Raw genomic sequence first — 17,489 nt, 5'->3', positions numbered from 1 at the left:
TTCATGTGAGTACGCAAGCTTCTGCATGTGTTACTGTATGAATTAGACAGAGCACACACACTGGAACAAAGAGAGGAGAGCTTGGAAACAGAGAAAGAAACAAAAGATTTCCTTCTCTCACCTATGTCCATTAAAAACTCAGCACTGATACTGAACTGTGTAGAAAGTTTGCTTCCTGTGTTGGGAACAGGCTCAGTAGAGGGATGTTTTGAATGCATACTTATCTCTTAAACATGTTCCCTAAATATTAGGGTCATACTGCTGCAGACTTCAATTCAGGGGATAAATGCTCTCACTGGCTTATGAAGAAATGTCCGCAGGTAGGTCTGCGCATGCAGCTTGATTTGGAATCATAAATATCAAACAATGTTGATAATTCGATCAGAAGCACATAAAAATAGCCAATGTCCATCAAGCCTCGCTTGTTGTGATGGAAAATCCATCTCTATAATGTAGTTGTCCAATCCTGGTCACTTAGTCATGCAGCTATTACAGTTTAAAGATTGACATTTGACATAGTAAGTGAGGAAGAAAAACGGCTAAAGGGGCCCAGCTTGCCTCTTAGTTGAGTACAAGACTTTCTAAGACTCCTTTCATCTGGCTAGACACATAGGGAAAGGTCTGCAGGACTAATCAATAGTTAATACTTATCACGTCTATGCCCTGTAGATCATTTAAGCTAAAATTACTTCTACAGTAAAGTTCAGGGACCATACTCTATGTAATAATTCATGTAGAGCTTCAGTGTACTAGCTTTCCTCCATTCACCCTAACTTCTAACCAGTGCTCATCACCTCCTGGCCTCCAGGAAGTCATCAGGATCACATGACTGCAAACAGCATATTGCCTTACCTCTATCATTTGAATTCTTACCTGATCAGCCCCCTTCTTTTTCTTCTTTTTCTTGCCCCAGCAGCCAGAGCTTTCGCCGTCACGTCCATTTGCATCACAAAGCAGGCTGTCCAGCTCTTCCAACCCCCCCTGTTGGCCATGGGACGTCTCTGCGGCCAAGCGGTACGACAGGTTCCTCAGGATGCAAACACAGTTCTCCACAGTCTGCAGAAAGAGAATCAGGAAGAGATGAGGGAAGGTAGGATTTAGAAAAAAAAAAAAAAAAAACAGAGAGAAAGTGGAAGTGGGAGATTTGTGTTTGATGCCACTTAATGAAACATATCAGTTAAAAACACAGAGCAAACTCAAAGTCAGAGCATGCTGATAAAAACCGCCCACTCTCATATTTTAACACTGTTGGCCTTCCACCCCCACCCGCCAGCCTGGCAGAAGCAGAAAGCGTGAGAGAGAGAGGAAACATCATCTAATAGGTAATAAGCCTCTGTGTTTTGTTAGCGCTGACTTTGAAATGAGATTAGAAGAAACTCAGGTAAATGAGGAAAAATGACAAGCCCGATATATTGTATCACACCTCATTAAACAGCAAGTTTAGAGGCATACTCCCCAGCCGAGGGCTGCCTGACGTTTTATGCTGTCTATGCTTAAGTGTGTCCCTTTGCCGAGTGTGTTTGTTGCATGGGCGCGTTTGAGTCTGAGGAAAGGGGAGTCATCGAGTCACCCGAGTGGAAACTAACAAAGACAAATCATCAATCTCTCCTCTGTCTGACCGTTGCGTTATGCAAAAACAATGAAGGAGTGTAATTGAACAGCCTCAAGAGGCAAACAAAACAACGTCTCACTCCAGCAAGCTTTATTCACGTCTGAAATTCTATTCACGTATTATTATCGAATCATGAAGTTACATTTTGTTCACAATTCACTTTGACATTTCATATTTCCGTCTGTTATTAGCATTTATTCAGTACAGTGAGTTTGCTACAGCAGGAGTTTGTTGGTTTACTCATTGTCTTCACAGGATGGTCAAAGGTCGAGGCTGGTCACCGCAGAGCAGCCCCGCAGGAGGATTTCTGCTTTTTAAATGGGAAAACTTTCTACAGTCAGGCAGATTTTATCCGTCTCATCTAATGTTAGGTTTTTCTGCCTGACCTTGTGCTTCTTTCCATTTTGTGTTCTTGGAATCCACTTGTCTGAAAAACTCTCCTGGGGATGCACTACATAAATCGACTTATACTTTTACTTATGTAGGCTGTTCTATGAATGATAATAAAATAAGATGGAGGAGAGCTACCACATCATTTTGACTGGACTGTTAATAAACAAGAAGTAAACGCAAGTCTATTTAAGATAAAACTGGTGTAAAACTGTAAAAATGGTGAATAAAAACAGCAGCAAACATTTCAGTCCTCAACTGTTTTCCCAGCACCTCAACAAAGCTCTGCAGACATTAAGCATGAAGACTCTAATACTGATTATGCAACGGCATGATATTAGTGCAATCCATCTTCTTCCCCTTAGCTGAGGTCAAGTCCAGTGGCAGCAGGCGAAGTAAGTCAACCAGAAGCCCCTCTCCCCTGCAACATTTTGCAGCTCCTCCTGCATGATTCCAAGGCACTCACAGGACAGATGGGATATATAATCCCTCCAGGGATTTCGGGTCTGCCCCAGGGTCTCCTCCCAGTTGGACATGCCCAAAAACCTACACAGGAAGGTGACCTGGAGGAATCCTCATCAGATGAAGGACCAGCGGCTGTACTTCAAGATCCCTCCGGATGTCTGAGCTCCTCACCTTATTTCTAAAGCTTAGCCCGGGCACCCTCCTGAGGAATCTCATTTCCACCACTTGTATCCGTGATCTTATTCTTTCAGTCATTACCCAGAGCTCGTGTCCATAGGTGAGGGTTGAAACGAAGATCAACCAGTAAATTGAGATCTTTGCCTTCCGGTTCAGCTCCCTCTTCGCTACAATGGCACAATACAATGCCGGCAACACTGCCGATGCTGCATCAATCCACCTGTCAGTCTCAAGGTTTATTGTACCCTCAATGTGAACAAATACCCCAAGATACTTGAACTCCTTCTTTGGGGCAAAGACTTACTCCCCACCTCGAGGGAGCAATCCACTGTTTTCCAGCAGGGGACCATAGCTTCAGACTTGGAGGAGCTTTGCACCCAGCCACAAACGTCCCAGTGCCTGCCTGAGGAGGTTCCTGCTGAAGCCAACAGAACCACGTCACCTGCAAACAGTAGAGATTGAATTCTGAGCTCCCTGAACTGGAAAGCCACAAACAAGATCGGCGATAAGGAGCAGCCCTGGCAGAGGCCAGCAGACACTGGCAACATGCCAGACTTTGTGCTGAGGATGAGGACACAGCTCTTACTTTGGTTACACTGGGACCTGATGCTCGCTGCAGTGACCCTTGAACCCCATATTCTTGCAGTACCTCCAAAATGGCCCAAGGCACACGATTGTAAGCCTTCTCCAAGTCCACAAAACACATGTAGACTGGATGAGCAAACTTCCATGAGTCGTCATGATTCTAGAGACAGACCTGGGGAGGAAGTACTAAGGCAAGCGCCTTATGGCCATGCCTCACCCTGTGGGCCCACCACCTAAAGGGATAGGCATGAGGACCAGGTGCATCAGAGACCAGGTGGCAGACAAGACTGGACTTGAATTATGGTGGACAATGGAAGTCAGACACCAGTCAGAGGTGAATACACATTGAGTATTTGCTGTGACTCACTTATCCTGTTGCTGAAAATAAGGCTGATACAACATAAACCATGTCTGCAACATAATGTTGGCAATTATCAGTGCCTTGGCCACATAAGTCATGCATGCCTGCACAAATAAGATGCAGTAATCAGAAGCATGGATACAAGTTTTTAATCATGTATAGGGATATGAAACACCAGGTTTTCTGTGGGCATGCACAGTAAAATGATACATCTTAAACATGATCAAAAGCAGGATCAGGCTGGTAGATTCAAATCCATGTAGATGTCTTTCATGGACAAAGACAGAGGCAGATCCTTGGCCAGGTGTGGTTAAACCAACCAGCTGGTGCTACTAATTACTTTGATCATGTTTTGACTGCTCATGTCTTCATTACAGACTATTTTTTTCATTTATCTCAGCCTGTGGACTTTTTGCAGCTGTTTCACGAGTAACAACTCTGCCATTTTTCCACAATTTCTTCAAACCGAGAGTCACTTTTTTATGCCCTAAGTAGGTGCCGTTTTTACAGCACCCTAACCATCATGGAGGAGTTACCAGCTCTAAGCGGTTTGCTGGTGAATACCGTGAAAGCCTTTAAAAGTTCCTCAAATCTGAGCAGTTCCTGACAGGGTAATAGCAGCAATCTGTAGATTGTTGTGGCTGATTTTAACACATAATTGTCACATTACTTATAAAGAATATTATTCTGATCTTTTTTCATATCTGTATGCATGTGTGAACATGAAAGGAGAAAAATGAGGACAGCTACATCAAAAAGCAAAGTGAAGAATACCCAGAAGCAGGAGGAGGAGGTGGAATTTTTGTAAGATGGAGATGAAACTGATTAAACACGTACACGAGATGATTAAATGTCAGATAATATTAAACATAACCTGAACAGAGCAAGCTTGAGTTTTTAACTGGCTGTGCTCTTTTGGGAAACTGATCTGAAACATATTTTATTTGTCTTCTCTGGTCTTATATTTCAGTCTTTATTACAACCACATTTCTGAATAATATTCATTACTCCTTTTTAATTCACCTCAAATGTTCGGACTCGTTTTATCAGCCAGCAAGAGAAGAGTCCTTGGTCGTAAAGCTGAGCTTGATCATGCATAAAAACTAAGCACAAAAAGTGGATGCACCTGTGTAAACCTGCCTCCCTTAAAGGCAAAACATTTGGGGATAGCAAAGAAGTCCAACATTTTAGTTCCATGTTGCTGTCTTCATGGGAAAAGTAGTTTCTATCTTAATGGCGGAGCAGATCAGTTGGAATACTTGAGAATAAATTGTGAGGAGAAGGAAGTCTGGACAGAGTTGGTGTGCCAGCAGAGGATGAAAAATCAGGCAGAAAACAAAGTGAGCATGTGGCTAATGTACATCGTTATTTCAACAGCCACCACTTGCTGTTTCACCTGCCAATCAATCTGGGTTTCCTTGGCGACAGCAGTACTTCTCTGGTGACTGCAGTCAGACGGTGAAGAGGGGCGGGCGATTTAACAGTGATTAAGGATGGCCATTTAGAGAGGCTGGGAGACAAGGAGACCTTGAGAAGGCAGCCATCCACATCACTGTTTATGTAGTATTGACCGGCCCCCCCAAACACACACACTCACTCACTGAACACATATATAGACTCCACACCAACATGAACAAGCCCACACACATACAAAGACTCACAAATGCAACACAAAGTGAATATAAATCCACCCACCAACTCAACAAGGACAGAATCTTAAGTCTACAACCAGGAGACCCCCAATCAGAACAACAACAAATGATGACAATCATGCCAATCACTCCTCTGATTCCCTGATACTTCACCCCCTACTCCATGATAAAAACAAGAGACACTGTGAGGCACTGTGCTATGATCATATAATATTATTACACTATCCACTGAAACCAGCTAATAATAATGGTTAGCATTAGTTGTCATTGTCAACACTCAAAGAGACATTCATCTAAAGGGTAAAGTGTTCATGGAGTCACAAAATCAGATTAAAGCCAGAGTAAGAAAATACATGACAGAGTAGATGACTGTTCAAAACAAAGCAAACAGTGGTAAGGGGCTGATGTCTGGGTCAGACCACACCTTATAAAGACACTTATGGCCTGATCCAGCAGATGTAGGGACCTGTTAGCCCTCAAATTGTTGAGGGCTGAGTGGGCCAAAGTAAACACCAATTAAAGCTGTATCTGGGACATCTTACATACAGTTCCAATTCATAACCAAAGTTATCTCAAAACACTACAAGGAGGGCCGGTCTAGACGAAGATAAAGAGAGAGAAGCTCAGTGTGCCATGACCCCCAGTTTAAACCTATGGCAGATTTAAGACTGGTCCAGGTCTGAACCAGTCCTAGCTATAAGCTTATCAAAGAGGAATGTTTTGCTTTTAAAGGTAGAGAGAGTGTCTGGTAGGACCCCGACAGGTGGATGATTCCAAAGGAGAGGGGCCTGATAACTGAAGGATCTACCTTCCATACTACCACAAACAGGCGGGTGTGTCAAAGTCAACCACAGCAAGGGCCAGATTCTAAATGTGTAGACCTAACAGGGTCAACATTTAACCATAAACTGTTAACCTCATTTTGATCAGTAATTAATTGTAGGGGGAAAATTTGCAATGATGATCAATGATTTTGAGATTTAAAAAAAATAAAAAAATAAAAAGTCAAAATGATAAAGGCTCAGAATTTTAAGATAAAAAGTCAAACTTACTAGTTTAAAAGGTCAGAACATGAAATTAAAAGTGAAAATAATATTTTAAAAGGCAAAAATATGAGCTAGGAAGTTGGAATCATGACTTTAAATGGTCAAAACATGAGATACAATTAGAAAATGTGAGCTTAAAAAGTAAAAAATACAAGTTAAAATTTTAAATTGTGAGTCCAAAGGTCAAACTATGGGATTAAAAAGTCAAAGTTAGGAGATGAAAAGTTCAAAACCTGAGATGAAATTTAAAATCATGAGTTTGAAAGGTCCAAATATGACTTAAAATTTAAAACTGTGAACCTAGAAGGTCAAAATATGAAATAAAAAGCCAAAATCATAAGTTGAAGTTGTAATTATGAGATTCAAAATTGAAAATATGAAATGAAAACATGAATTAATTTCTTTTCCCACATTCCTGACTTTTTATCTCTTTATATTTACCTTTTCTAATTTATATGTCTTAACAAGGATATTTTAATCATTAAGATTAAGTTTACACTTTTAAACTGGAGTAAATCTGCAGACCTCATAGCGGTGGGCCAGTTAAAATAAAAATATGATGTGGGCCTGGTACCACTGGCCAGATTTGGCTCTCAGGCATTGGAGTTTGACACCCCTGATCCAAAGGGATAATATGACATTACAAGCTCTTTAAGATAGGCTGGTGCATGACCATTATGAGCTTTTTAAGTCAAAAAAGAGTTCCTTCTTCAGCATGTGCCTTTGAGGGACAAGGACAGTAAACACGGTCTATTTCTTTACAGGTGTTGTCCAGCTCTGATTCCATCCATGGATATCAAAGATAACACAAACATGAATTAATTTATCCATGCACAGTCATGACTCCTGTAGATTACATAATAGAAGCCAAGATGTTCAGACACACTCACACACCTTGCTGTCGATCTCACTGCTTCCCAGAGAGGTCTGGATGACGTAAAGCAGGGCATCCGTCAAGCCGTCACATTCCCTCATCCTCCGTCTGGCCTCTTCACCAGCCGAGCTTACATTCCTGAAACCGACACACATGAAGGACGCTGGTCAGAGGGAGTGTGTCATGTGTCTGTCAAATACAGAGAGAGTCAAATATGGAAAGAAAAGAGTGTCTGAGGAGGAAGAGAGGAGAGGAGGATGGGATAAAAGCTGCTAAAGAGAAGTGTAAGAGAGAGATAGTAGGAGGGGGAGAGGGAAAGTGAGGGATACCTGGCAGCTCTCCCTCTACTAAACAATTGAAAGAGGGACATTAAAATTCTGGATACATCTCAATCCATGCCCCGAAGGCTCGCTTCAATCTAAAGCACTTGACTTGCATCCAAAAAAATGGAGCCAGAAAAAAAAAGCTGCTTAAGTCAGACAGCTTGTGCCTGAACTTCAGAGCAGCGCTGCTTTGATAGTTTGAAAATATTATTGCATTTATTATTAGTAGCTTTGCCAATATGCTGAATAGAAAAAAAATGAAGAGAATCTTAATTAAAGTGGAGGTAGAGGTTGGATCTGTCTGCAGTACAGTTACACTCGGTACCAGACGGTGACTCATTTTAAAGTGTCAGTTAAATATGAAACAGAGGTGTGAAGCTCCAGGTACACTCCATGTTTGGGTTCCTCTGTTAGAGTTCAGTCTGTATTAAACACTTCATATACAATTTATAAGAGGCTAAAACTTTTGCCCTGTTTACTGCACTTTCACCAAACTTTGTGGGCGCTTTAGCAACAGTATATAAATAGTGCTAATGTCTTTTGTGAACAGCATGCTAAAACAGGACAGACTGTGGATGTTTATTCTGCTTAAATCATGGTGCTATTAATAAGAGTAGTCCATTCTTCTGGCCCTTGTTTACCAATGCATCACAAGTCAATGGTAAAATATTACTACAATCAAAGAGTAATGTAGCTCCTATATAAAAAGGAATCATAATTCATAAGAACAGTCTGTTAAAATGGTAAAATGATATGTAAGGTCAGTAAGAACATTTATCAATAGCTTAAAAGGGACTCTGCATATTCAGAGAAATTCCCCATGTTGGATAAATATTTGCATCTCTTATATGTTTACTGAACAAAGAAGCTCACCAGATGTCTAAATTTAAGAAAGTTTTAAATAAAAAAGGAAATTAACTCACCAGTGTTTCCATTTAAAAATGCTTCAAATGGAAATGCTGATGTACTACTGACCACATAAACCTTTTGGGGTAAGAGACCAAGTAATAAAGCGTGGATTAAAAACGAGCCTGTTCTACGGAAGGGCTCTTGATCTTAGCTCCTGTCTTTCCTTCATTTTAGCTGGAGGCTTTTACTTCATGCCTACAGCTTTTTCTCTGTGAGTTTTTAAAACTCTTTGTTTGTTAGTTTTTGCCTTAATGAGTCACTACTATCAGGACTCAAAAGTAACTCAGTCTTGTTTCTTTGTCTTGTTTCTTTGTCATAAAAAGCACAAAACTTCTATGTTCCGAAATCACTTCCTGCCCCGCATCTGGAGTTCTCCACTGTGGCGTGACGTCATCTACAAAGAACCTATTACATAATTGTTACAAACAACAGTTTGTAAATAATCATGATTATGAGAAATAAACCCACTTAACCTATGGGTAAACATTGGGCCTTTATAAGTTTTTTAACATAATTTAAACTTCTGTTCATTTTGAGGAAAAAAAAACAACTATTCACTGTTAATGTAACTGTTTAGCCATTTGGTATTAATGGAGACTGATTCTTCATTAACTTTTGCACCTCTGGTCCTATCACTGTTCCCATCAATCCAAGCCAAACAAAGAACAGATTTTGAACAAAAAAAAAAAAAAAAGAAAAAAAAAAAACACAAAAAGGCAACTGTTATAATGTGAAATACATTGCCTTTCATTTTCTTTGAGAAATAAAATACTTCTACAGTTGTAGATGTCTGTCTTGCACACCACACCATTGGTCAGATTGTCCTTGATACCTCTCTGAAAAGTTCTTGGGTGTCCTGGTTCAAAACTGGTGCCATAAAAAATATATGAATATGCAAAGATTTTCAATAAAATCCAAAAATGTTGTGCAGAGTCATCATTTTCTGCTGCGTTTAATTTGCCTCAATAGTCTGAGATCCAAGATGGGAATGACATTCAACCTGAGTTGAATGCATTCATTTCCTACAAGCTCGTAAGAGTAAGTGAGAGAGCCGGAAAACAACTGGATCTTGTTGAAACATGCCCATGAGGAAACGTATTTGAATAAGATGATACACCTGCTCCATGATCCTGATTAAAGTAAGCTCTCTTTAAATAAGAAAATACAGTAGGATGTAGAACCCAATGTCACATGTTGCTGTTAGAATAATTTGCTGGGACATCAAGGTTTGAATATCACCGTTTTGTCAGCTGTTGTCGCTAGTGCTGGGGCAGGTAGGCTGTGTGATTCTTTGTTAAAGCTCCACATAAAGTCCATGCACTAAAAATGTATAAATATGTCAAAAGGAAAAGCTTTAATGCTCGCTTTATTGTGTTGTTGGCCTGTTACTGCATGTACACACTGGTGTGCAGAGATGCGGAGCCATTATACAGACATACAGGGGAGAAAAACACCCATTTTTATGCAAATTTGCCTTATTGCATTAAGCATGTAATGATGGTAACTGCATGACATACAGTGCGTAAAAAATTTATTAGACCACCACCCAAAGTAAGGTTTATGCCACAGCTGCCCTAAATTAACAGCATTGGTAACTACCAGAATCATTTTTTATGTTTCTGCAATGGTTAATACACCAATATGTAGAAGCTCTTTAACCAAAAGGATATTTTTAATGCTAAAATATAATTATTATTGTTATCCATGAACAACATCTTATTGCATCATGGAATCCCTTCTGTACTGAATCTGACTGGTCGTGGGTTTATATACCAACAAGGCAGTGACCCCAAGCATACTTCTAAGCTGTGCAGAGACTATTTGACCAAGAAAAAGGAATCTGGAGTACTGGAACTGATGGACTGGCCAAGTCAAAGTCCGGATTTGAATCCTATTGAACAAATTTGGGATTCAGTAGATTCAAAGATTGATTGCACAAAAGTTTCATCTAAAGCAAGTCTGTGGGAACAGCTAGAAACTATTTGGAAGTCAATAACAAAAGAGACTATGGAAAAGTACATAAAAACAATGCCAGCAAGAATGCAATCTGTTATCAAGACCAAAGGAGGCCATACCAAATATGAAGTTTTTTGGTTATTAAGTGTGAAAAAGGACAATTTAGTTGTTTCAGTTTGTTATTTACCAAAGATTTCTAAAATATTCATGTTTTCTCGTTTTTATGACAGGTGGTCTAATAAATTTGTTAAGCACTGTAAATACAGTAAAGATTAGTCTACTGTCTGCGCAAGCTGATAGATGAGTGCTAAAGTTTTTATGACACCCAAACTTTCCAGAGATCAGGAAACAATTCCACCTCTGTATGACTTTAAGATAAATGATGATAAATGATGTTTAAAGTAGGTCAGGAGTTAAATCAGTCTGAGACTCCCAGCTGCTTTTGTATAGCACAGCTACACATGACAAGGATGTGGTTATTTTCTTAGGGCTTCCTTCATTCTGAGAGGAAACTTTACCGGTTTCGTGCTTCAGTGAACAGATCAATGTAGCCTATAATCACATGAATTGTCTGTTATCTCGAAGTAGAACCTCAGCTCCTTCATGTCCAAAGGAGCCAGTTGAGGTGTTTTGGACATCTGATCAGGATGCTTCCTGGGCACCTTCCTGTGGGGGTCTTCTGGGCACAATCTAATGGGAGGAGACCAGGGGCAGACCCAGAACTCACTGTAGGGATTTTATATCCCATTTGGTCTGGGAGCACCTTGGAATCCCTCAGGAGGAGCTGGAAAGTCTGGGTTGACTTGCTTCACCTGCCAAGATGGATGGATTGTCTGTTATTTTGGATATTTAATATGGATTGTAAGAATCTGTGTGAGACATCTGTTGTGGGTGCAGGCGAAGTGAACGCCATATGCCACATGGACGAGTGGGATTAACCGCTAACATTTATTGGTAAAATCTGTTACTTCTAAAAGACCAAAGATTAGCTTAATAAACCTGAGTTAATATACAGACACAGCTCTTTACAGCTATATAAAGAACTTTATTTCAGAGAAGTACTGTGTGAATCTCTCTTAGACCATCTTATCAATAAGGGGGATACAGGTGAAGACATCTGGGCACAACAGACGACAGGAGATCAAAAGCTTAACAAAGCAATTATACAAGTTTAGTATCAGGAGTTTAAAAAACTTCATTTCAAGGTGAAATGTCAAAACAGCTGACAAAGAAGACAATAGAAGTGGAAACCAGGAGACAAAGCCATGGTAGGGCTGAATAAGTACATCCATCATAACAGCATAATAAAGAGATCACAGCTGTTTCACCAGTCTCAGATGAGGTCAATCATTTATTGTACTGATGTGAAGGAGGAAAAAAGAGGGAGACACAAGAACTCAATTAAAACTTCACGTTCATGGCTCCTCACTTCCTAGAGAAGGTCAAGTCATTTTCACCCTCTTTGAATGCTAATGGCAAACAAGCAGTGAATAAAAAAGCCGCTTAGCAGAGTCACAATTCTTTGTGGAGTTGATAGAAAACAACAGAACAGTGAAAACACCTCAACTTGACTTACGTTTAAAAGCCGCTGACAAGGGTTGGTGGGCTGAAAGAGGGGAGAGAGGGCGGATTACTGAGAGCTTTAATGCTCAGCTTTGAATTCTCTGACTTCTACTGAGGTTTCCATCAAGTTTCTCATCCATCACCTCTGTTTAGTTGGAGACGAAGGCGCCAGGCTTTGCAATGTAAATGTTTCACTGAGACTGCTTGGACTTTGATGACAGGATGAGTGTCTGAAAATGCCTTTTGTTCTTTGCTTCAGAGTAGGAAAAACAGACTTGGAGGAAAATTAACCAAGCTCTGGTTTGTATTGAAAATCTGCTCAGCTAACAGACACAGCCTTAACTAAAGCGTGCATTACTTCAGAGTTTCTATTCTAGGACAAAGAAAAGATCCTGCAGGTAGTTTCAGGTCTACTAGTGTTGGTACCTGACACATTCACACCAACACTGTGATGCAGCCTTTAGCATCTGACTGTTGTCTTCTGTCTAGTCTCTAAATAATTACTCTTTCATACACCCAGGTTACTAATCATGAGTGTGCTTTGATAAAATATCATATGAAGATCTGAGAAAGAGCCCTCTCTTCCCTTCAAAGTCTTTAAAAGATAAAACAGGCTTCAATCTATTTTGAAATCCTTTTGCATCAATATTACACCCAAAGAAACACACAGAAGAAATACCAGAGATGACTGTTTGAGGCTGAAGTTAAGGGGGGGAATGAGTCAAAAAACACATTACTGTTGCCCAGGAGACTTTGCATCAAGCACTACGTAAGACCTGTTTGAAAATCTTAAAAAAAGAGACTAACACCCAAACCCTCAAATGTCTAAAGACAATGCACCAGCAGCTCACACTTTTGACTCACATTATATTTTGTTAAGATTGGGGACCTTGCAAGGTCATTCACTGAAGCACTACATGGTCAGTATAATTTCTGGCAGTTCCATTTCCTGTTTGACATGAGTACCCGAAAGTCCTTTTTTTTTCATTTCCCAAAACAAAAAGAAAAACTGAGTCATTTTTTTTTTCATTTCAGTTGCAAAAACTGAAAAAATGGAAAACAAAATTCAAAAGATGGTTCTAATTTTGTGTTTGTTTTCCTCACAAAAATTCATTTTTTCTTTTCTTATTTTAATGAAACACTTGAGAAAAAGAAAATCATGTGACCCAATGAGAAAGGTGAACATTTCAAAATAAATAATATATGTTTAGCATTATTTGTTCTTTACAATGTATGCATCTTCTCCCTGTCTATGCGTCCATTCTCTCTGGGTACTCCAGCTTCCTCCCACAACCAAAGACACGCTCATTAGGTTAACTAGTGACTCTAAATTGCCCATAGCTGTGAGTGTGAGAGTGGCTGGTTTTGTGTCTCTTCGTTCACACTGCAGTTAAAAGTGACCTGAATCTGATGTTTTTGCTCACATGTGACTTGTATCCGATTTTTTTTTTTTTTTTTTGACAGTGTGAACAGCGCAAGTCACACTGAATCTGACCTTTACTTATCAGATTCAGGCTACTTTCGTATGTGGTTCTGAATCATACATATCTGATCTTTTGGAAGTTGACTACAGTGTGAACAGGCAAACACAAAAATCCCTTCTGAGAAAAGACCAGAATTGAGCATTAAGGCCTGCAGTGTGAACATAGCTTATATGTCAGCCCTGTGATAAACTGGTGACCAGTCCAGGGTGTACCCTGTCTCTCGCCCAAAGACAGCTGGGATAGGCTCTAGCCCCCTGTGACCCAGAACGGGATAAATCAATCAATCAGTTTATTCACAAAACCATCAAAAATACAATACAAACCATCATGATAATTCATTAAAAACTGTTTTTTGAAAAGGGTCTCCCCAGGAGCTATGCAGAGCTTGTAAGTGGGGCCCTGACAAGGATAGGTGGTGTAAAAAATGGATGGATGGACGGAGAAATAAATAAGCCTGGACTGCTTGAGGTATTTATCCGTTTACACAGCACATGTCAAATTTTCAATTAATGATTGTATTGTTTGGTATGTCATCAGAAGACCATCATAACAACAGTCAAACATGGTGCTGGTAGTGTGACTGTCTGGACCAGGACCTGGACCACTTGCTGTCATTGATGGAACCATGAATTCTGCTCTAGACCAGAAAATCCTGAAGGATAATGTCCGGCCATCAGTTCATGACCTCAAGCTCAAGCACACTTTGGTTAAGGAGCAGGACAATGATCCCAAATACACCAGCAGGTCCACCTCTGAATGGACTAAAACTCTAAATGATTTTGAAGTGGCCTAGTCAAAGTTCAGACCTAAATCTGAATGAGATGCTGTAACTGACCATAAGAGGGCCGGGCCATTCCTGCTGGAAAACCCTCAAATGTGGCTAAATTAAAACAATTCTGCAAAGAAGAGTGGGGCAACATTCCTCCATGCCCATGTGAAAGACTGATTGCCAGTTTTTTTGCTGCCAAGGGTGGAACAACCAGTTATTAGGTTTAGGGGGTGATAATTTTTTCACCTAGGGCCAGGTAGGTTTGGATGATTTTTTTTCCTTTAATAAATGTAATCATCATTTAGTAGTACATGATCTGAAAAAATTAAGTGTGAAAGGGGAAACCCCTTTTTCACAGCATAGTAGTCTTTTGTATGTACCTGTAAATTTTATGAAGATGCTGATTTTAGTCATGTGATAAGACTGCACAGACTTCCCATCATGCACTGTTAAATAGCATGTGTTCATGTGGACAGAGTCTTGGAGAGGCCTAAACAGAGCCCAACAGTGTGCAACAGAGCGTTACCATAAGTGTGTGCTTGATTGTGCTCGTGTTTGTATCTGTGTGTGTGGTTTCTGCCTGTGCTCATGTGCTTCTTAGTCTAGTGGTTCCTGTAATGAAGCATGAAATATTGTGCCTTTCTGCACACGCCTTTCCTTCTGTGCTTGTTGCTGACTTACAATGAGAGGCTTTTTCATGCGTAGGATTTCTTTTGCAAAAAGTAGCCTGGTAACTATAAATTTGGGGTGTGAAAGACATCCTCAGGTGTTTTCCCATCTTGTGTTGAATCACTGAATACTTGGAGAATAAAAACTTGTTTGTCTGAATCAGCTTTGTCACTCTAACATAAGGGATTCATTGGCCCTTGCAGCATTGTCGGTGCATATGGTTATCACTCAGACAGAGAGAGGATGCTAAATGGCTTAAAAGATGAGAGTTCGTATTTTTCCATCATGTCTTGTGCAGAGACCTGGAGGCCAAAAGGAGTATAGGATACTACCGACCACGATGAGCTGCAGCAGGGATTTTTCATTTTAAAACACAGATGGTTGCATCCAAGACAACTGCAGAAAATCAAACAGCAAATTTGGGGCATGGTGACCCTAACACAGCCAGGGGAAACTATTTTATTCACTTAACAACACACAATAAATCAGTGAACACGAAAGTCTTTCCACTTTGGTGGAGAACACAGCTGTCAGGGTGGATGTCTACAAAAGTAAAGACAGCTTTATTTTTGCCGTTGTGATGTGGATTAGTAATCAGATTGTAGGGTCAAAGTGTGGAGAAGACGTAGAGAACACAATGCTGATTGCTGCACTAATAGAGTAACATCTATTAATGGAGGCAGTGTGATGGAGTGGAGCAGCATCTCCCTATCTGGATAAATGAGGCTCGTCATAGGAGGTAATCTCAATGCAGAGAGATATGGAGATGAGATTCTGCAACCAGTGGCAATCACGTATCTCCACAGTCTTGGACTGAACTCTATCCTCCAAGATGATGTAGCTGGCCTCCACAGAGTGTGATTTATCAGAGACTACCTCCAGAATTTGGGAGTGGAGAGGATGTAATGTCCTGCCAGCAGGCCTCACCTCAACCCCACTGCACACTTGTGGATAAGCTTGGGCGTGCTGTTGGTGCCAGAGTGACCAACACAACCACATTGGCTGAATGGTGATGAGTGCTGGTTGAAGAATGGGATGGCTACTGAGGCTACCAAAGGCTACTGAGGCTCCTGTTTGTTCAATGATGAAATTATGTTCTGTTTCTTCAGACTCCAATCATCCAATCCACCAAACAAGAATCAATGGTAGAGTAAGCTGTTTGGGATTGGCAACCCACATACTCAGCTCTGTTGCTCATCCCACAAATTCATGTTCCTTACAAATGTGGCACCATTTAAAAGGGAAATAAAAAGACTTAGCTTCAGTTTAGTTAAAGCTAGCTAACGGTAGTATCAGGATCAGAGTCAGCTGTCATATTCAGTCAGTGTTCTGAGGCAGAAATGTTAGTTAAAAGTCAGTAATAATTTGATCATGTAAATTTGATATTTGATGTCAGGATTGGGAGAAGTCTGTTCTATCTATTGTAACTCTACAGAGACAGTGAAGCATGCAGCCTATCTGGGTCTTTTATTGAAAAACATTCAACTTAAACTCGTTAAAGTGAGTAGCTGGCAATCAAAAATGCTAACGCTTATGGCACACACAGCGGGGCTCAACCTTTCTTGGCCACCAAAGGTCTGATCACATGTGAAAACACATGACTGGATGTATTGGTGATTCATTAATATAATGCTGGCAGTCTTCACCCAAGTGTTTAGTTGTTTAGCATGTGTTCATGTGTGTGGACATCCTTCAATCTAAGTAGTAATCCCTGCTATTCAATGAGTCCATTACAGGCTTAAACTTAAACCTGATGGCACTCCTTATTAATTCAGTCTAACTCATTTGCCTGCATTGTTAATTAATTACCTACTGAGCAAAAAGACACAGAACTTGATTAAGCATCCCATTCAGAATTAATCAGTTGTTATTTTAACTGCAGTTAAGAGGAAAGTACCATTTATGCCATGTCTAAATACCAGGCCATTTGCACACTTAACGTAGTGTTCATTGTTAACTGTGGTAATGTTGTGCCATTAAATGGAAACAGTCATTTATTCTGCTTTCTTCAAGCATAATTATCAATATTTGGTTTATTCTTATGGGACATTTTGTGAGAAAACATGGAGAGAAATGTGGCAATGCTGTGGCATGAGCCCTCTTTCAGAAAAACAAATTAAAAACAAATTAAAATATTTATTGCAGTACTGCTGGGCCAGCATCATTAAAAGTACAGAAAGACACAGAACGCCGACCATGAAACGCAACATCCTTGGTTCAACTCTAGCTGGGGATCTCTCTGCCGTGTTTCCTGTCTGGTGTCGACTGTTGCTGTTTAATTAAGACATGAAAACCCAAGAATAACTAAGAAAAAGAACTCTTAAAGCCGCTGGAGTGAGAGTCGTTGGTTTTATTTTTTAAACACAGTTGTACTGCGGGGCTGCAAAAACAAACAGAGCAGGATTTTCATCCTGTGGACACTGCTTTACTAAAGTTAGGCTACTTAGAAGTTAGGAGCTTTGCTTAACAGATAACAAGATACCAACATAATTAGAGGTTGGATGAGTTTTCAAAGAACACAAAGAACTTTAGTATTTATACTGTATAATAACAGTGAAGATATCCTCGAGGGTATCATCAGTTAAAAATCAATGGTTGTGTTGTTCAACACAACCCTGTTTTCATAGTTAAAGCTCCCACATATAAAATAGTAG

The 17,489-nt window shown here is 40.1% G+C and overlaps 1 protein-coding gene across 1 annotated transcript in view; it reads right to left on the bottom strand.

The window, feature by feature from the left end:
• The window catches only part of ctnnd2a (catenin (cadherin-associated protein), delta 2a), a 395,533-nt gene that overhangs the window by 77,772 nt on the left and 300,272 nt on the right, over positions 1–17,489 (bottom strand). The window contains exons 16-17 of the mRNA XM_041814718.1: positions 7,183–7,300; positions 874–1,056 (exon numbers count right to left, since the gene is read on the bottom strand). Of these exons, the coding sequence (XP_041670652.1) occupies positions 874–1,056; positions 7,183–7,300 (301 nt within the window). The remainder of the gene's footprint in view (positions 1–873; positions 1,057–7,182; positions 7,301–17,489) is intronic.

The sequence above is a fragment of the Cheilinus undulatus genome, linkage group 19, assembly GCF_018320785.1.
Source record: "Cheilinus undulatus linkage group 19, ASM1832078v1, whole genome shotgun sequence".
NCBI classification, from domain to species: domain Eukaryota; kingdom Metazoa; phylum Chordata; class Actinopteri; order Labriformes; family Labridae; genus Cheilinus; species Cheilinus undulatus.
The sequence above is the reverse complement of the archived record's forward strand: the minus strand, read 5'-3'. Positions and strand labels throughout refer to the sequence as shown.